Genomic DNA, 21,556 nt, shown 5'->3' with positions numbered 1-21,556 from the left:
GACACTGTCTCATATAAATCACTCATATTTTGATGACTATACACATGAGCTGTTATAGGTACACAACTAAAAAGTTATGAGAATGAATAATTTACATATGGTTCAAGTTTTGAGTGTTTAGCATTTATATAAATATATAAATGTATAAATATATAAATATTGCTTCTTGTAGTATATATTCTGTGATAGATAAGAAAAATGTAAGAGGGAAAGAGCAACAGAAACTGTGATTGATTATTAGTCTTCATCAATAATTTTTCAATTTAACCTGAACATTAAACACTGACTAAGAATAAGTCAAGAGCATTGTTGGCTCTACAATATAGATTTGTGCTTAGCTAACGTCTGGGAAGAACGCTACAGTTCTCTTTAGTTGATACCTTCCAGAGTCTCTCTGCTTCTCCAGTCTAAATTTAGCTCTATAACCACTCAGATTACAGGGTCAAATTGAGTCCACTCTTGCATTGAGTTTATAAATGTCACTCTCTTAAGCTCTCATAAGCTGGTGTTAGTTGACCACCACAGATTGAAAACTTTCAGGGACAGAGAATTTATATCTTTTGAGGTTATTATGCCTACCAAAGATGCTAGATTCAAGGAAGATTTTATGTAGCACATAAATGTATTTGCTCCTGAGAACTCCAATTACTATTTCCCATGTAGCTATCTAAAGCAGCTCGAGATAGAGCTGACCTCTCCTTTTTCTTTCTGAGAACATATCATCAATATGAAGATAATTGCCAACTATCTTGTAAGGCCTTTTAAAATCCAAAGGCGAAACAGCTGGTTTTTTAAAAAATACAACCACATAACTAATGAATACCAAGAAAGAATTTTATAAAAAACATGAGATCTGCCACTTAATCCTAGGTATATTATCACTTTCTCAAATCTAAGGTTTTATTGAGGCTTCACGGATGTCATACTACTCAACAGCTTTGTGAAACAGCTATGGAAGCTCACCAGTCAAAATCCGCCTCTGTACAAACACAAGGCTCAGACTCCATCGCTCCTGCATATTTTCCTTGCATACACTTTCGCTCAGATTTTCGCTTTTTATATATCCTTTTGGCTCCCATGATGCATGCTTCACCCTGTAAGGAGAGAAATATGATGCAAAATTTGAGCACATAGACTTCTCCTATTGCATAACAATGTGGTTTGGGGAGATATTCACAAACTTTAATATAAAAAATGTTTTGGAATCCAATTTGTGATATTGGTATTTTCCTTTTGATGTCTATTATGAAGTATGAACACAAAGGCAGCTCCAATAATCAATGCAGATTTTTCTAATGATAGCCATAATATCTTATATTTAGTAAAGTTTTTTTTTTTTTTTGCAAAGTGTTAGGCTTAGTGCAATGAAGGGTACACGAGAATGTAAGGTAGCCTGTAACTAAGAAATTGACTGCTAACCTGTAATGATTAAGTTCAGTTTTCCTATAACAAAATACTTATATATTTGGTCATTTATGAGCCCATGAAAAAACATAGTTAAGAAATATAAATACCCATTTTATCTCAATTTGTTATTTTTTTCTCCATAACTTTATATCACTAATTGTATGACCATCTACCAGACAAGTAAGAAAGCCAAGTTCAGTCTTTTTCCAATAAACAAATAAAAGCTGGAAGTATCATAATGTGTATGCATTCCAAAGACAAAGACAGCAACAACTGAGTGAAAATTCCATTGGTTTGCCTCTAAATAGAGTTCGTGTTCCTTGCTAATGCTGCACCCACTGTCAAATATAGCACCTTTGTGTTTCTGAAAAATCAAAGCAGAATTTTTAAAATGTGTTATCCTCTGTCTTTACTTAGGAAACTTACTTTAACTGACTACATTTCACATCATGAGTAAATACATTACTCAGTGTATGGAGTATAAGGTGTTTCACTTCCTGAATATTGGCACGACTTCTTAGCAGGTATTTCTACCATATCCTTTGCATAGTCTGCAGATTGATGTCTATCATGGGAAATCAAAAAGAGAAACTCTCATCCAAGGATTTTGATCTGAGATGAATAACTGAGAGGGATGACGTAGGACAGTTTCCTAGTAGCAATTTCACATTCTTTTTTTTTTTTTTTTTTTTTTTCTCGAGACAGGGTTTCTCTGTGTAGCTTTGTGCCTTTCCTGGGACTCACTTGGTAGCCCAGGCTGGCCTCGAACTCACAGAGATCCGCCTGGCTCTGCCTCCCGAGTGCTGGGATTAAAGACGTGCGCCACCACCGCCCGGCGCAATTTCACATTCTTATGCCGTGAGTATCTTGGAGGAGGCAAAAGCCACTATATACCCCTAAGGAATCACAGAGATGTGGAAGGACTTCTTTGGCGTCACTCACTCAGCATTGGTTGACTGTTTTATGCCTTAGCTCTGTCTGCATTGCTCACTGAAACTGAGGAGCCGTCCCTCATTCTGCGTCTATCATGCAGCCCTATGATATGCTCAGACAAATTATGTTTGCATTTCAGTGCTGAGTTGGTATTTCATTTTGAGGTGTAAATCTAAGCTAAGCACATTTGAATTTTTATATCATTATATCTTAGCATAAAATAACAGAAGCAACTTCACAACAGGATATAAATGTTGAGTTAGATTATTCTGTGAGACATAAAACATAAAAGAATAAAATGGACATTGTGGACTTGAGAACTCCAATTCCTAAGCCGTAAGGAATAGTTGTTTTTCCAAACCTTCCCTGCTTCCTTTCCAGGGTTTAGTCTCATCTCTCTAACTCTTACCTGGCTATGTAACTGCCAGGGTCTGTAGTCTTCTTCAGCACAGCGTCTATCAAAAATGGACTTGTAATCCACTTTGACCAGCTGCCATTCGGAGCGGTGGCTGAAGTGTCCAAATACTCTACAGGGTTTACAGTGATAGGTAAGGGTCACAACCATAAAGACAACAACAGTATAACAAAAGTTTGTATTAAATTGTCTGCTGTGAAGATGGCGTACTGCTAGCCACATTACACGGATCACATCTCCTGTCAAGCACATTTATGAAGAGGAGACTATCACTGACTTCACTTTGCACATGGATAAATTGGGGCCCAAAGATTTTTCTCAATGCAGACATGACAGTCATATCACTAGCAACTAGGAAAGCCAGATCCCAAAATATTTGATTCTAAGCCACAAGAATGGTTTAGAAAGTGACTGAAGAAACAACCACAAATATTGTATTTTAGGTGGTCCAACATAAACTTTTAGGTTCTTTTGTCAATATATCTGGTCCAATGACTTTCATATTCTTTTACCTTCTCATCAAGCCCTACATAAAGTGGACAATAAGACCAAGTAATTACAACCACTCTTACCTTATAAATCCTCATCTCATGCAGGGATTCAGTTAGTATAGGATTTAGTCACTAGACATAATGTAGACAAAGGCTACAAAGCAGTCTTTCAGACCACCTTTTCTGTGTGCAAAACAATATTTTGAAAACCTAAAGATTGAATAAAAGTGAGCTACTCAATAAACTTCTAGTCTAGCTGTGTTTGCCATGGACAAAAGTGAAAGTGTGGCTACTGAGCATAATAGATTTTTCTTGTCTTTTCTCAATGTTAAAAGTGAGGAGGCTTAAATGTATATCATTTTTTCACTTTGAGTTTGACATTTTTACTGATTTCTGGTAAATTACTTTGGAATTATTTATCTTTCCAGGTTTTCTATGTCCAATTTTCAAAGAGCAGGAAATATCACAGTTTCATATTTCAAATTCAAAGTCAAAGTTTTGAAACCGGTAGTCAGTTAAGTCATTAATCAAGTCTTTCATGAATTAATGATTATTACTTTCTAGACAAGAATGAACATAAATTCAACTTTCGAAAGCCAGTTGGTCTCATAGTTTCCTTAACATGCCTCACAATTATGTAACACAAATAGTTAGAGATAAATGAAATGCCATGGTCTTAAACATCTAGAATTTTCTACAAATCCAGGTTGCACAGCATTATTACACTTTTAAAATGCATAGCTTTATTTTCAATTAAGAAATTTCTTATTAATTTACCTAAACTGGTTAAGTACAGAAAGAAAAGATCACAGCCTTTCCCTACCATCCCTCAGCCTGCATCTTCAAAAATGCTTCTCATTCTTTTTTTTCTTTGCTGGAGGATGTTGAAGTATGATGTACTAACATCGCTAACAACTTTCAAATTAATAGTAACAACACCAACAGGCTCAGCTGCAAAAGACCTCTCTAGGTAATAGTAAGATGGGATCACACCATACCACTTACGTCATGATCAGTGTCTCTTCTCCAGGCTCCCCCAGAACTCCATCCACAAAAAGTGGAATGGATGTGAAACTGTATTTGCTCCAAGATCTCCCTTCATCAAAACTCAACCTAATGGCAGAACATTTTAACAGTATTCACATCTCAAAAGGAAAAGGTGATATCTCTGTGTAAGGAAAAAAGTTTTTTACCAGAAGAAAAAAAATAATAACACATTGAGACTTCATTACAAATAGATGTACTTAATTATATCAAAAGGCAGAAATAGAGATATTCAAGCTACTATGAAAAGATTTGTTGGGGTATAAATAAGGGAGAGTCTAATGAAAAGGGAATAATCTAATAGCAGGAAATAATTTAGAGATTTTATAAGTTCTGGCACTTCATGGGACTGTCTCCAAATCTGCAATGTCCTATTGGTGGTGCAGGGCATAGATAGCCTTGCAAGTTTGACAAAATCAAACAAATCTATCTCTATGTGATCAACTCATAAGCAAGTCCCACTTACATTACATGCATCCTTGCTGACCTCACTGAATGAATGCATATGGAAGGATGGGCTGATTAGAGCAAGAAATGTCTGCATTTCTGCTAGTCTGTTATAACATAAATCCCTATATTCTCTTCAAAATACATGTGCTGAAAATTAAATCACTAATGATATTAGAAAACAGATACTTGGGTAAATGTGAGATCCAAAGGGTAGAGTCCTCAGCAATGGATCTGTTGTCTTATAGAAAAAGGCTTGGACTACTCTGTCCATTTTGCTATGTGGAAACAGGCACCATTTAGTAATCTGAAAGTGAAAGTGTGTTATTCAGTAGAAATGGACTTGGCCAGCACTTTTGTCTTATATTTCTAGTTCACAAAACTCTGAGAAATCAATTTCTGATGTTCATGAGTTAACTTGCTATGGCATTTGGTAACAGCAGCCTGAGCACTGACTGAGACAACTGAACAGGAGGGTGTGTTTCACTGTCGTTCTCTGTGGATGCCTTTCCTCAAATCAACCTTTGTTAGTCTTCTGCAGTTTTCTTGTAGAATCATTAATATAATCAAAGATGGAAGGAAAATCAGGTTTTTGACTTTGCACAAGCTCATTAAGCAGTGAACCAATTCTAAATATGGTTGAAGAAGCCTGTTGGAAAGCCCTGTAGACATTAGGCCTTGCACATTCATCAGTACAAGACACAGGTAGATTTGAGGACTGTCACCTCATTATAGGAAACTAAGGAAGTCACACAGGTGAAACAGGATAAGAGCAGAATAGTCATGAACTACAAGTCTCTGTGTGGTATGCACAAAGCTGTGTAGATACTAAACTTCATGAGATGTTGTTAGGGATGAGTGATTGCAAATAATGCCTGCTGCTCAGAGATTATGGGAGAGTGTGAATGAGGCTGTTCAGGTGATGGCACTGAGGAACTAAGGAACTGATGCAGGCATTGCCACATTTGAAAACCTTAATGCAGTTGTTCTCTTAGGAGCAAAACCACTTTCCTATCCTTCTGTTTGCTCCCCAACTTCCCCTTTCTAAAAACATAGGCCACAATCTTATTTCAACAAAACAAACATAAAATAATGTGCTAGTAGATGATGGTAGTTAGAATAAACACAGTAATAGTGTGAAGGCTGATTCAAAGGCTGGCCCAGAAAAATGGCCATATGCATTTTCCTAAGTCAGAAGTACCCTTACCAAAGGTGTCGAATTGGGAGAGACGTGTGTTTCATAGCAACCAGAACTCCACCTTGATCTAGGTACAAAATACTGTGCTCTTCTTCAAAGATCTGGATGAGAAAAACAACACACAGGCACACAACTACATTACATCTGCATCTGGTGTCCCAGGTACAGAGAATCAGTCTATGTAAGAAGATTAAAATTTCTCATAGAAATGGGTTTCCCTAAATCTTTGAGAAAATGTAAGCCATAAAGCAATGCTTCTCAACATGGACTACATCTACCACTGATACTATATAAAAATAATCTTATAGTTCTACAAAATAAATTTTAAGCCTAAACAGCATATATTCATCTTTTTATTCTCATATTTGTGGCAGTACTTATCAATTCCTATTTCTGAAGATGATGTCAGAACGCTAGGAAACTGTAAATAGTGTAAATATACAGATGGAAGGAAACTTGGAGACAGTTTAGTATAATAGTCTCACTCATATACTAAGATTTGTAGACTGAGAATGCACATATAACAATGGGTAAAAGTGAGGCTCACTGAACTGCATTGCCCTCTTCAGATATAATTTTCTAATTATCTCCAAATTCCCACACTTGATCACAGAGATGTTTTCTCATTTGACTCATGGATATCCTTACAAGTGACAAACAGCTCTAATTAAGATAAAATCCTTAACTTTGGTCACATTTAAAATTGAGTCTTTTACAAGATGTGGAGAAATGAATCAAATGAAGAAATTCTGGAAAGAGTCTCTAAATTTTTCTATATAAAATGCATTCTGGGTTCTCAGTTAAAATGTTATGATGGACTCATCTGAAGTTATACTACAGACATAATCTCTCTCTTGTTTAATTATTTTTAGTAAGTCTGTGTGTGTGTGTGTGTGTGTGAGAGAGGAGGGGGGCAGGGGGTTGGGGGGGGGGGGGGGAAGCATGAGGCCAGAAGAGGGCACTGAACTACTTGAAGCTGGAGTTACAAGTGGTCATGAGTATCTGGATGTGGGTGTTAAGAACGAAACTTGGGGCCTCTAAAGTGCAGAAAGGAGCTTACCCACACATCTACTCTCCAACCTCATTAATTCTTTTGCCCAATATATGACCCTAGCCTGTATAAGGAGTGAGTTCTATGCCTTGTTTAGTGTCAGAAGAAAGAAATGGAATCCTAACATTGTTCCCCCAAATTTTCCTTAGGATTGGCCATCTTCCTTCAGACCCAAAAAATTTCTCCTCTGACCTCTTTTTTCAAAATATGAAAGTACCATTGAGGGCTTAAAGCTAAGACAGAGCACTTGGCTATCATGCTCTCCTCTCTCTTCTCATGAAATTTCAAGCAAAGTCAATTCCTTGTTAAGTATGATTACCTGTGCATTATATTTCAATTTATAGTGTTAGCTATTGTATGATAATTAAGCACCAGAGGCTTATTAAAACATATTTATCGAGGTGTAACAGTCATACATTAGGCTCATACCTTGTTGTGATAGCTAAGCTTCATTAAATGCCTGCTTTATCAGCTGTCAGAATCTAATTTTCATTCAGAAGAAAGGTAAGAAGCAGTTAAGCTAAGTGCATTGGTTTGAAGTGACTCCATTTGTATTTATTGACCATATGCAGTCTGATAGTTATTACTCTGTCATTTACACATGAGATTTAAACATCTCAGAACACCACCTTGGTAATGACTATTTTTGTCTCTCTTTAAGGAAGGAGAATTTATAAAGACAACTAAGCTTTATGTGTGCAATCCACCCAGAAGGATCCAAATTTCTTACATAATAGACTCAGCGTTCCCATTTTCTTTTACATAAAAATCCTTTCCCACTTGATTTCAGATGTGTTTATATATAGAACCTTGATAAGAAATATCTTTATCAAAGGATAAAAGCATTAACCTGCATTGGTTCATTTCAAACATGCATTAAAAGGAGAAAAATAAATACATTATTGGTGTCAGGTTATGTACAATGCTGTCTTTAGGTTTCTAGATTTGAAACAAATTGAACTATGACTTAGAACTTGAGCAGAAAAAAACAGACCAAGGGTATTTTCTTACCTGCCTCCAAGTGTTTCCTGCATCTGAGGAGACAAACATGCTGATGTCGCTGTCTGACAATTCAGAACCTATATTACCTAGAAAGAATGCATGGCCATTAGTGAGAGGAAGGTTCTGAAAGAGCCAGGAACAGATCACATCAGCAGTCTGCACTGCATGAGATGGATGTCAACTGCAAATGTTCTGTCGAAGCAGGGATTTTCAGTAGACTTGCTTCAGGTCAATGGTTTAGGTGGCTTTCAAAAATATTTTTAGCTTGCTCATTAAATCCCAACCACAGATGTCTTGTTCTTAAAATAAGCACATGTACAATAGCAAGCAAAGCATGCATACTTCTTACCTGAAGCAACTATAATACTTGGGGCTGTGTCCCTGCTGGCAATGATCCCAGATGTGTAGGGATTCTCAGAGACCTTGAGATGGAGGTGTAGTGAACAATAAGGCTGGGAAGAAGAGAACTGAATGTCATATATGCACATAATCAACATGGCCACTTAAAACCCAGATTCTACAGGCAGGAACATAGCTACAAATTCAAGGTCAACCTGGTCTACAGAGTAAGTTCCAGGGTTGCCTAACGAGACTCTATCTCTTTTTTTTTTTTTTAAACAAAAACACAAAACAAAATAAACTAAAAGGCCTAGATTCAGAGCAACTAATCTCTCTATCCATCCATTTACTTATCCAGTCTGTCTTCCATCTATGAACATCTTAGTCTACCCATTGTGATCATCCATCCACCAACCCATCATTATGTTCACAAGTGTCTAGTGTGAACCAAGCATATGGCAGCTTTTAGTTTGGTGAAAAGAAAACACCTCCATTATAGCCATAATTTACCTAAAGTATATTTAGTAAGATAATTATTTTAACAACTGTAAAATACTAGGTAGAGCTCATAAAACAATTATGGACCAAAATGTTATTTCTGCCATTACAGATTTTTTTTAAGAGAACATGAGATATTTCCATTGGTTACTGGGTAAAGAAAGTATTATAGCCCTCCTAATGAAGATAGAAACAAAACTTACAAAACTCTCAATGGTGAAGAAACAAAGACCAGTTTGGAATTAAGACTGGCTCCTAAGAGAAAGTACAATATGAAGAAGGATGGGTAGGTTATGGATTTGGGTGATATGATCAAGATATTTGAGAGGACATTTGGGACATGAGCAATACTAATAACAAAGAGAACGAGGGGGATGGATCAAGTATCACAGTATATAGCCAGGAAAGACTAAAGGAACAGTGGGACATGAAGCTAAGAAATGGGGGTGAGTTGACCTAGGAGGACTTTCAAGAAATCATTGGCAGCTCAGCTATTAATATCTCAGAGCTTGGTCTCAGCATAGGAAACTCTGTCTAAGATGTGAAACCAGACTAATGTCTGCAAACAATTGGCATGGTGTTTTCACCAGATTCTGTTTCTTTTTTAATGAATGCATATTAACTACATAAACTAATGAGTTTCATCACTGACATTTTCATACACACACACAACACACTTTAATCATATTTATCCCTTCTCTTATCTCATTTTTGGTTTTGTTCATTATAAGAAATCATTCTTATAGGCAAAATGCAGTAGTAATATAATTTTAAATGAAAATTTTTGAAATTTATTTTTCTATGTGCTGTGGGATGGTCTGTATGTCAAATTGCTGTGATTGGTCAATAAATAAAACACTGATTGGCCAGTGGCCAGGCAGGAAGTAGGTGGGACAAGGAGAGAGGAGGATTCTGGGAAGCAGAAGGCTAAGGCAGAGAGACACTGCCAGCCCCTGCCGCCATGACCAGCAGCATGTGAAGATGCCGGTAAGGCACCAGCCACATGGCAAGGTATAGATTTATGGAAATGGATTAATTTAAGCTATAAGAACAGTTAGCAAGAAGCCTGCCACAGCCATACCGTTCGTAAGCAATATAAGTCTCTGTGTTTACTTGGTTGGGTCTGAGTGGCTGTGGGACTAGCAGGTGACAAAGATTTGTCCTGACTGTGGGCAAGGCCAGAAAACTCTAGCTACATCTATGCTTGGAGGCCTTGAACAAATTCTCTGATTAAGGTATGAACATTTTCCAAAAAATGTATAGTATTTCTTATATGAATTTTGTTTAAAATAGTCCATATATTGAACTGTCAAAAATACAAGCTTGTGTTTGACCTCCCCACTTCTTTCATCTCTCAGGAAGATTACTTCCTAATATTATTGAATTGAGTTTTGGGAATCACCAGTGTGTCTCAGTTGTTACTTTTATTCTACTCTGTAAGTGTCAGCCAGTAAATGTTCAGAAAGCTTCAGGATTGGCAATGATTAAATTTATAAAAGATGGAGTAAATGACAAAGTAAAAATGAAACTCAGAAATAAAAGCAGCCAAACATTACAAAATGAAATCACAGATCACAATACGGTAGTGGAATTCTCACTAATAACACAGAAAGTGAAGCCTTTAAGGAACAATGAATTACTGGTTTTGCATGAAATTTTCATGTAAAGCTTTCAAGATAAGTTTCATGTTCATAAAGCTCTGAAAGAGAGAAGATAGCTCTGAAGGAGAAAGTACCAAACACTTGACTTCTTTATGCCCATTAGGAAGACGACAGGAATGAAGGATAAAGATGTGATCCACCTAGACCATGCTAAGACAAGAAAAATGGATCAATCACACCATGGGAGCTTTCCCGTCACCTGTAACTTATAGAGCTCCCTTTACCTGATTTATCAACATTTATTTTACTATGAATAATCCTGTATGATCTATTTCAGGTATGGTACAATTTTATTTTGCTCAGATAATCTAGAAATGAAAACAAATCAAGTTCTACATTGTATCTTCTATGGAATCTTGCATATAATTTTAACAGGATAATAAAGGCTTATAATAAACAGCAAAAATGCTTTTTATGTTGTTATATGGAATATATTATTGGTTTACTGAACATGAACTTAAGTATAAATCAATCTGAGTAATGATGTCATCATCTTTATAGTGTTCCAAGGAGTGTCATACAGCCTGGGCATTATCCCTAGACATAGAGATTTCATGGAGGGCCATTTAAATCACTCAACAGAGCACTGCATTCATATACAGGGGAGTATCCAGGTCACAGTCTTAAGCCAGCTGCTTACAAATTTGGAAGATTGTGAGGCTCAGCTGGCATCTGAACCAGTGATTATTTGGTATGGAAACAGGTGATAATGAGGAGAAGAGGGTGTTTCAATCAGCTATCTCAGAACTGCTCTCTGGCCCTGGCTTTCAGAGGGCCAACACATTCATTTGAAAAGAAAAGGAGGCAGTTTAAGCCATAGCAAGGTTTAGAAATTATCTCTATGACTTTTACTCCTCTCTCACATTTGCAGTACTGGATTGCCCCCAGCTGGTACTTCAAGAATTTTCCATGCTGTTTTTTTTTTTTTTCTGTTTCTTTCATTTTATTTATCAAAGAGTTTATATGGCTGACACCAATGTCTCAAGAAAACCATGAGCAAGTGATTGTGCTTTAGTTAATATTTTGTATCCAGCCTGCTGTGTCAAAAGTGATTCCATGACATGTTAATAAAGGGGTATATTGTAAGGACCATCACGCTGTTCCAAGTTTGTGGAGTACATGGGAAGAGTATTCTAAATTCTCATGTACTTTTTCACCAGAAAAGGGCACTTAGTGTTCCTTTTTCCTCTTTTCTTCTTGCCTTCCTGTCTTTATTTTGATCATTGTCAAACAAATGTGGAGGACCTACATTATGCTCACAGCTCCAGTTGCTATAGTGATTTTTTTCCAGGATCATCTCCAACCCAAAAAGAATGAGACGTTTCAAGGGTACTTCCTGATATTCCCCCCTTCCTTCCATACAAAGCAAACATGAGAATGTACACCGATACCCACTGAGTTCTGACAGCTGACTCACAGATGGGGTCACCAGCATCCACAGTCAGAAACCGTCCTTTGTGTCGTCAATCGACTCATCAGCTGTGACATATCATGAATCTTCCCAATGTCTCTGAGATACTAGCTTCTTAGTCTCTAACATTATCCTACTGAGGTACAAGGGATCTTGAGAATCACATGTCGTGAAAGACCATACAAAGGGAGGAAAGTCGTGTGCAGAGTTTCATTTGATTTCAGGGAGTTCCCAAACCCTGAAGCCCATTAGTGAACTTCCAGATCAAATTACCATTCTTTGACTACCCTGGTCTTTTCTTTTATCCAACAAAAGTATTTTGATGAGTGTAAGTGCTCCATAAATACTCAGCAGGACTAAATCAAAACATTATTTCTTCATCTTAGATAATTATCATTCAATCTTCCCATCTAATTGAAACACTGTGCCCTCCCATCTTTTTTGGTTTATTTTCTTTCTTGATTGGTTGGTTTTCAGAGACAGAGTCTCAGTTGTAGCCCCTGTTTAGGCATAGGCATCCTTTGATTAACATCTTCGCCTTTATAGAACTTCCCGGCCTCTGTTAAGGGACATTTTGCTCTTTGACGTTGAGAGCACCACTACTAACATTTCATAGGTAAGGAACAAATCATATTTGTCTTTTAGTTGTTGCTTACTATACTTAGCACAGTGTTTTTCAGTGGTCCGTTCATTATCTTCTGTCTTTCAAGTACAATGGGGAATCACCTGTTGCTAAAAGACACATCCTCTGTAATAATAGCCTTTATACCTTAGACTTATGGCAACTCATCCCTATAGCTACTAATATGAATGGTATTCTATAAACACAAGTCAGAACTTCCAACAGGAACAAGACAGCTACTAAGTCCCCAAACAGCACTCTCCAACACTTCCCCAAGCATACATGATTTTGTGCATTTCTTATTCTAAATTAAAGCAAACAATCCATTTTGTGTTCAGTAAAGATTCAAACACAAAGAAGAGGGACACCCTCAAAGGAGTTGTTTGAATATGGGGTATCCAGCACCACTTCAGTTTAGCACAATATGTGGAGTCCTAGAGTCTATGGACTTGGGAATCTCTCACAGCAGCTCTCTACTCAGTTCCACTTTTTTTTTTTTTAAAGGTGAAATGAATCTACAAAGAAATCAGGGTCTCTCTCCATAAAACCCTGTGCTTTTCCTCAGAGGTCCAAGTATTTGCCACAGGCTCAGGTGTGCTCATGTATTGCCTCTTAGGAGCCCGATTCTGAGGCTTTGGGGGAAGGTGAACCAAGACCCGTAATACCACATCTAATTGTACAACAGTCTTCTGAAGAAAGAAATTCCAGCTGAGTCTCTAGGCAATCAGTCTGAAAGTCCTAAAAATACAGGCCCAAATTACTCTGGATGTCTTATTCTATCGAATACATCTTACCAGGGACATTCCATTTGGGGCTGTAATTTGGGACTTGTTCCATGCTTGTAACAGCCCTGCTGGAAAATCTCTTTTCTAATCACTGTTCTCTGCTTTCAGTGACACTGTCACTTTCCACATACTCACAATCTAAAATCACTTTTTATCTCCTCTCTGCCACTGCCTCCGAAGCCTTAGAAGGTTTCCTTCTTTCTTTTTTTTTTTTTTTTCAGTCTAGGTATCCTGTAGTTCAAAGATTTTTCTCTCCTACTTTGTGCCTTTGGCATGATTTTGTGAAGTGATTTTTGGCCTCTCTTTCCTATTTCCTTTGTCAGTTTCCCCTCTTTACTCCATTTCCTGGTTTTTAAAGCTTATGTTGAACTACTTTGAGCAACAGGATTAATAAAGGAGAAAGGTACAAAGACTCCTTGGTCCTGTATATCTACATCCCAATAATTCATGTGTCCTTAATCTCAACGAACCTCTTGATTTTGTTAACACTGGAGTCAACTTGAGTTCAGAAGGAGATATCACAGCAAAGCCCTCAGTATAACTCACAGGAAATGCACAGTTTTTGCTAAAATCAAATCTGAAAGTCAAACACCTTTCAATGGAGTGGCTACATCCACCACACAAAACATACAAATACAGCATATATGTTGAATTCTTCATGAGGCAAGTTTGTATGATTCTTGATGCAAATTTTTGGAATTGTCAAAAATGGTCATAGTGTTTATATTTTGAAGTATACATTTAATGCAGGAAGCTGGGAAAGAAAGTCAGCATATAAGTGTGCTGATTTAAGATAGTTAAAATTATAAAGAAAAAGGATAATAAACACATTTGACATCACTGGATACTCATGAAAACCACTTAAGAAGCAAGGATCTGAATGGAAAGAAAAGACCTGTTTTTCTTTTTAAAAGGGTGTTTTAAAAGAAATAACAAAGCCGGGTGGTGGTGGCACACGCCTTTAATCCAGCACTCGGGAGACAGAGGCAGGCAGATCTCTGTGAGTTCGAGACCAGCCTGGGCTACCAAGTGAGTTCCAGGAAAGGCGCAAAGCTACACAGAGAAACCCTGTCTCGAAAAACCAAAAAAAAAAAAAAAAAAGAAATAACAAGAAACCCCACTGCAAGATATTCATGAACACAGTAAGTTTATAATGCAGGAAGATGTGAACTCTTTCTTCTCCATAATCTTTGAACAACACAGTTCCATAACCTGGAATAGTTGGATAGGAAGCTGACCTATTTTAATGGTACTGACCCACACTTTGACTAATATAGATATTCAATAAATACATGTTACATTTACTTAGTCAATCACTGGATCTGTGAACGTTCTATCACAATTGGCTATTTTTTCTCCCGGCAAGTTGTCAGTAATAACGATGGGGTCTGAGTAGGAGTTGAAATTTAGGAGTGCTTTCCTGATGCACAGTGACAAGTTAAATGTCCTCTACAACTAATAAGGTCAAACTATAGCAGCTGGAATCCTTTTGAGAAAGAGGTTGACCTTCCTCCTGCTATGTGAGATGAACCTGAGAAGTGAGTGCCCCAGAACTGTGGGATAGAGTGAAGATTACATCAAAGCCAGAGTTATGAGGAGTGTGATCAATAATAGATGCACATTTAGATGAGATAGATTTAGACAGATACACATACACATATATGCACATCTCAAGACCTTACCATAAAACTAAGTGATCTTTCCCGCACTGATGGCTCCTTTATATGATCTTAAACATAACTTCTGAGCTGTTTTATAGAACATTATGTGTATTAACAATATACTTAGCTTGAAAATTTATCTCTTCTTCCTCTGTTTCTGTATCCATGGATGTGCTGAGTATGTTATGGTCATCAGAGCCAATATGATACAACTAAAGGATGTTTTGTTTATAAATCTAATCTCACTTAGAGAAGTAAGCTGAAAACTCTTTGATAGCACTATCCATCTTTCATCTTTCTCTTAGATCCCATCCTATCATTTAATATTCAAATAATTTCTTGCCAACATATCTGATAAAGAAAGGCCACTGAAAAAAGCCATGATTTAAAACAGGGATATGGATAGCAAGTTTTCCTTTCAGTGGTAATAAAGTAAGTATCTTAGGCTTGCTTTGACTGCATATAGCTACTGATTCAACCTTTATAAAGTGAAAATTGCAATGTACAATAAATAACCTTGTAAGTGTGACTATGTTCCAAAAACAAGTACTGGACTACGTTTTTCTCTACGTGTCACAGATTTTTGCCAGCCCAGGCATAATATACTAAAGCAGATAAATTGAACAGAATATAGAAGAAGGAAATGTATGCTTAGATCAATGATTCTTAACCCTTTGTTGAATCATAAACTTCTTTCAAAATTATATGAAAAGCATCTGCAAGAAAATACACTCAATCAGCATTCACTTCACAAATTCCACAGATAAATGTATGTACTATTAGTTCTGTAACTGGTAATTTATCTTGAATTATCAGAAAACTCAGGGAGCCTGGCATTGGTGGTGCAGGCCTTTAATCCCAGCACTTGGCAGGCAGAGGCAGGTGGATCTCTGTGAGTTCGAGGCCAACCTAGTCTACAAAGCAAGTTCCAGGACAGCTGGGACTGTTAACACAGGAAAAAATCTGTCTTGAAAAAATTAAAAAGAAAAAAAAGAAAGAAAGCTCAGGGAACAGCCTCAGTGGAGATGAAAAACACTGTATTTCTCTCAAACTGGAGATACTATCAGAATCTGAGATGGCTAGGGATACAGCTGAGTGACAGAGAGTACAATTTAGCGCAAAAACAAAACAGAAAATCCCATCACCACCACCACCCCAAACATCCAACAAACAGAAGTGATTCAGGTAGAAACAAGAATCTTGTAGTGGAGCAAGAGTCTGGTAGATGTTCCCATCTCTGACCATCACAATTGATAGGCCTAACCATTATTTTCTTTGGATTTTGCTCATCTTTTTCATCAGCTGAACAGAAGTCCCAAAACTATCTTCAACATCTTGTTGGACACCAACTTTAGCCCTTCACCATGTGGGGCATGCTGCTCCAGCATGCAGGACTCACCAGTAAACAGTGCACAGGATCCCCCCTTAGATCTGCATCTGGAGCCTGCAGCAAACGCCAGTCTCTGCCTTTGTTGTAAGTGATGAAAGTCTTCACTTGGTTGTCAATCTTCTTGTTAGCCAAGAACATTCCCTTTATCCCTGCTACCTGGGAAAAATTGACATGGCTGAAAAATACATCATTTTGAGGAAGGACTTATTTTTACATTAAAATAACAACTGACTGTCAAATTTTTATCTTAGCGGAAAGACAGGATAGGTGTAAATGCTTAGATATACCCCCCAAGTTTGCTTAACAGAAACCAATAGCCTTGCGCCCCCTGCTGTATGTGAGTCATAACACAAGTCTGATAGAAGTTTAATATCTTTTGTCTGTTTTGCTGTTACTGATGATGTTTATAATAGCTTTATTCAATCATCAAAAATTGTAAATAATCAAGATGTTCACTATGAGGAGTAAAGTAAAATAAATAATGGCATGTACAAACAATGGAATATTATTTGACACTAAAATACACCATCAAGCCCTAACATGACAAGGGGGCCTGAACACCCAAACACACACTAATAAGTGAAGGATGGCAACTGCATGACATCCTATAAAGGCAAAGCTATGGAGCCACAAAAAAGATCAGCAGTTGCCAGGGTCTACTTGGGGGGGGAGGCAGAATGACAAGGTGGAGCACAGAGGATTCTAAAGACAGTGAAATCATCATGTTATGATCACATAATGATGTATGTATGTAATAGGATATTTGTCAAATCCATGAAATGTAAAACTGAAACTGTGGTCCTTTCTGTAAACTGTTCATATGTTTATCATCTGATGATAGGTTGACTACAGCCATCAGTCTCCAAAATACAAACCTCAACACTTTCAAGCCTGTTGCTTGACAAGCAATAAGTAAATAGGGACAGTTTATATTGTATGCTAGACATCATGCCGGGTATTTTATATATATATATATATATTATTTGACACTAAAATACACCATATATATATATATATATATAAAATCTCTCATTTAATATTTGTAACAGTATGTTTGGGAAATAATTGTTAATTCTATTTCACATCCAGGTCACATTGTCAATGACACAGAGTAAGTGTCAAACCTGGGATTGTAACCCAGAATGCTATAGTTTCAGAGTGCATGGTTATAATGACTATCTAAATTATTGAGGTATTTTCAGTACCAAGCAATTGAAAGAGAGCAGTTGAAGGACTCATTTTTCTTTCTTTTCTTCTTTTTTTTTTCTAAGACAGGGTTTCCCTGTATAACACTCCTGGCTGTCCTGGAATTCCCTCTGTAAACCTGGCTGGCCTCAAACTCAGAAAGATCCCTTGCCTCTGCCTCCTGAGTGCTGGGATTAAAGACATGTGCCACCACTGGCCAGCAAAAGACTCATACTTAATTATTATTATTTCTTTTTTTTCTTTCAATTCACCAAATGTACTGGGCATTAGAGAAAACAATTAAATTTTAAAATGTAACTGTTTTCTGATCAAATAACCATTCTTTCAGTTTCGTGATGTTGTCTTCTTGTTAAAATCAGTTGATATCAGAGGTAGAGAAATGGCTCAGTGACTAAGAGCACCAGTTTCTCTCCTAGAGGACCATAGTTTGGTTCCTAGCATCAACATGGCAGCTCACAACCATTTGCCACTCTAATTCCAGGGGTTCTGATGCCCTCTTCTACAGTCCCCGGGTACCAGGCACATGTGGCACACAGACATGTGCAAAACACCCATACACAAAAAATTAAAATAACAAATAAATAAACAAAAATGTTGCTAACAATTAACTATGGAAATGCTTCCTCATTCTATGTACTAAGGCTAAGAATTAGCAAACTATCAAACTGTGCAGTCAAAGATCATCACTGGTAGATTATCTTTTCAGGAATTTTAGCTTTACCAAATACATGTTGGTCCCTGTGAAATGATTACAATCCAGTGATATTGGAGGTCAGTGAGGGAAAGATCCAAAATGTGTTGAATGATACATCCCATATATACACACATTCACTCATTCAATGCCCATCATTAGCACAGTGATCAATAACCATGTTTTCAGGATGAGAAAGAAAATGGAGACTTAGATTTCATTTGGAGCTAGCTGCAACACACACAGGGAATAAAAAAAAACACAAACAAACAAACAAAAAACACTTAAACAGAATTTTGGAGAAGTTTAACTGAGCTTAGACCCTTTATACTGTGATGTGATTAATTTTAAGTGGAAGAAATAAGCAGAAGTTGTTGCTTTGCTTGTCCTTGTTAATACAGAGCACTATGCTCATTCTTTTGCATAGATGCCTTCCAAGGATTGTTACAAACCTGTGTAACAGCTTTCATCCCAAGTCTCTGCAGAAGGAAACTGAGGTGTTGACAAATTTTAATTGTTTTTGATCACAGAGAACAGAGTTTCATATTCTGTTTGACTTCCAAAATTCTTTCAGCAGACAGCTCAGAATTTGTCAGTTCTAAAAGGCTGGGTCTCAACCCACAGTAGACATGCATTTCGATTCTGTTTTTGACACAGGCAGATCTCATTAGTCTGTACCTGTGGATTTGGCATCTGGGATAATTTAGAGATGGGCCAAATCTGTACTTTTTTGGAACAAGATTGTTTAACAAATAAATGGTGTAAACGAGTTGTTGAGAGGAATACTTTGAACTACTTAGGAAAACAAGCCACATTCTGGGCAACCAACAGCCAGAACAATTTCTGTGCATTGTTGATTTTCAACAAATGTGGAAGGCATAAACTCCAGGAGCATTCTACTTCCCGACAACTCAGTGTTAATTACCAATGATATTTAGTTATTCACTATAACAGCTCCATGAGGTCTGCTTCCCAGGAAACCCAATGTTAGTTTTGCATATGTTCAAGAGGCTGTTACATACTTAAATATGACCACACTGCCAGTTCTTTAAGAATTAAATTGTATAAATCAGAATTTTCACAAAGCCCTGCTGGGCTTCCCTCTCAACCAGTATTTAGCCAGAAGTGAGAAATAACTTAGTCATTCAGTCCTCTATAAGGTTACAGAAATAAATGCAAAAGGAATTTTTTAAAAATGTTGCCTATTCTAGTCATGTCATTACCTGCTTCCTCCCCACTCCCCACCCTCTACCCTCCATGCTGCACCTGCCTTCTCTTTTTCTTTGACAATAGTCACAGAGCAAAAGGCTATGTGTTTAGGAGCTGGTTCATTTGATTTGTAGAAGTGGTGACTTTATTGGCCCCCTACTGCTTGGCATTATCAAATGCCACTTGAGCAGAGAGCTGGGATGTGTTACTCATCTCTGTAAGTGTGGCCTTCAGGTTTATCTTGAGGAATAAAAACTTGGCAAAGAAGAGGGAACATGTGTCAACAGGGGTAAAAGCTGAGAAAGTCAGCTTATTTTTCTCTTGTAACCAAGGCAATTTGTTTGAGTTGCTTTTTTCCTTTTTAATAGTTTTTGCTACTTTACCTTGGCCTGCAAAGATGGTCAACTGTGTCTTTTACTGCTCACTGTGAGGTTTATGAAGGCATTTTTTCTATGTTGCTCACTGAAATCCTTTGAATGATGCTCCTTTTTCCAACAATTTTTAAGTGAGGTTTCATTACTTAGACTATCCATCAATTCTTATTACAGGGGCAGAGTTAGTGCACAAAGGATGGAGTCATGTGGGTATCCATGTGTGTACATTTATTTGAGTGTGTGTGTGTGTGTGTGTGTGTGTGTGTTGTGTGTGTGTGTGAGAGAGAGAGAGAGAGAGAGAGAGAGAGAGAGAGAGAGAGAGAGAGAGAGAGAGAGAGAGAGAAAGAGGTGGGATCATATTGGGGATAATACAGTATATTTACTTTGCCACATTACCTTTCTCTGCACTCATACTACATGCATACTTAGGATGGAATGCAGTGGAGGAAAGGCAGAAGATACAGAAAAGAATATCCAGTGGAAGTTACGGCTTCACACAGACACAGAATTAACCAATAAATATTCTGTGATACATCCTGACACTGGGAGTGTATCTTCTCCTAGAAAAGGACCTGTTAAATTTCATGCCTATTCAATTCAGCATAATAATCTCTATGAATGCTGACAGTGCTGGAAGCTACTTTTCTCTCCTTGCTTCTCATATGAAGGAATTTGATTCCAGAAGTCTCAAAAGCAATTCAAAGTTATTTATTGCCATTTAGCATCTCAAGCCAAGACACCATTTTGATTTGACTTTAAATGTGAAGTGCTACAGCTCAAACCTCAAGCTGAACAACACACTTACTGTCTTCAAAGTGCTGTATTCCTTTTCCAACCTTGTTCTCTGTTCATGCTGGCCACCCTCGAATCTCACAGACAATATACTAGTGTATTTCTCCCTGTCTACTCCTCAGAGACAGCTCAATACACCCCTTCCAGAAGTCAGAATGTCTTTATCCTCATTCACTGTCCCCAGCACTTCAGTGTTCTTCATTTTGCCTCTAATAAATATGGTACCATGTCTTGGTTTCAACACTGTGGGCTCATCTAAGAGGTAATAACCTGCCCAAAAGTTTCTCTAGTAGCCTTTAAACTCTTTATTGGAAGTTAAAGTGACATCTACCATCATGATCTTTAAAGACAATATAAACTATGATCATTCACTACAAATTCCTTAAAAAAATTAATTGTACAATCATGTGTATAAGGGATCCTCATTTTATTTTTTTGAGATAGATAGTAAGAGTTCTCTACTAGGTGATACAATAACTCTGGAAGGCATAGGAAGAAGGACTACCTGAATTGAATCAAGCCATGCCTATAGACTGTGACCTTGTCTCCAAAAAATCAAATCAAGCAAAGACAATTAATTTACTTAAATTTATTGAGTAAATAAACGCTAGGTTTGAGAGGCCTTTAAAAAACCTCAATATATGAATCAATTTGATGTATTCTGTAAATTAAAAATTGTAATCACTTTGCAGATAAATAAATAAATATTCAAATGTAAATCACCTGCCCAATGCCATTCATTCACAGACCCAGACTGTCCATCAGTCCATCCAACTCCAGAGCCCATATATTTAGTCTCATGGTTGTCTTGTTTACACAAGTTTTCCTGTTATTCTAGAGTATTGTGAGAGAAATATCACACTGGCACATCATACTTATAAGGACCTTTCAGTAATCAATGATTCTTTGATGCCTTTATTCTGTAGTCA

General features: G+C 37.2%; 1 protein-coding gene across 6 annotated transcripts in view; it reads right to left on the bottom strand.

Moving 5' to 3' along the window:
• Sorcs1 (sortilin related VPS10 domain containing receptor 1) overlaps nt 1–21,556 on the bottom strand; it is a 533,290-nt gene that overhangs the window by 87,806 nt on the left and 423,928 nt on the right. For all 6 annotated transcript variants that reach the window (XM_028874638.2, XM_028874643.2, XM_028874641.2 and 3 more), the window contains exons 10-16: nt 16,365–16,511; nt 8,338–8,440; nt 7,998–8,074; nt 5,945–6,036; nt 4,252–4,359; nt 2,750–2,867; nt 964–1,094 (exon numbers count right to left, since the gene is read on the bottom strand). In XM_028874638.2, coding sequence (XP_028730471.1) covers nt 964–1,094; nt 2,750–2,867; nt 4,252–4,359; nt 5,945–6,036; nt 7,998–8,074; nt 8,338–8,440; nt 16,365–16,511 — 776 coding nt within the window. The remainder of the gene's footprint in view (nt 1–963; nt 1,095–2,749; nt 2,868–4,251; nt 4,360–5,944; nt 6,037–7,997; nt 8,075–8,337; nt 8,441–16,364; nt 16,512–21,556) is intronic.

This window comes from Peromyscus leucopus, chromosome 1 (genome assembly GCF_004664715.2).
Source record: "Peromyscus leucopus breed LL Stock chromosome 1, UCI_PerLeu_2.1, whole genome shotgun sequence".
NCBI classification, from domain to species: Eukaryota; Metazoa; Chordata; class Mammalia; order Rodentia; family Cricetidae; genus Peromyscus; species Peromyscus leucopus.
This window is presented reverse-complemented; position numbering and strand designations above follow the sequence as displayed.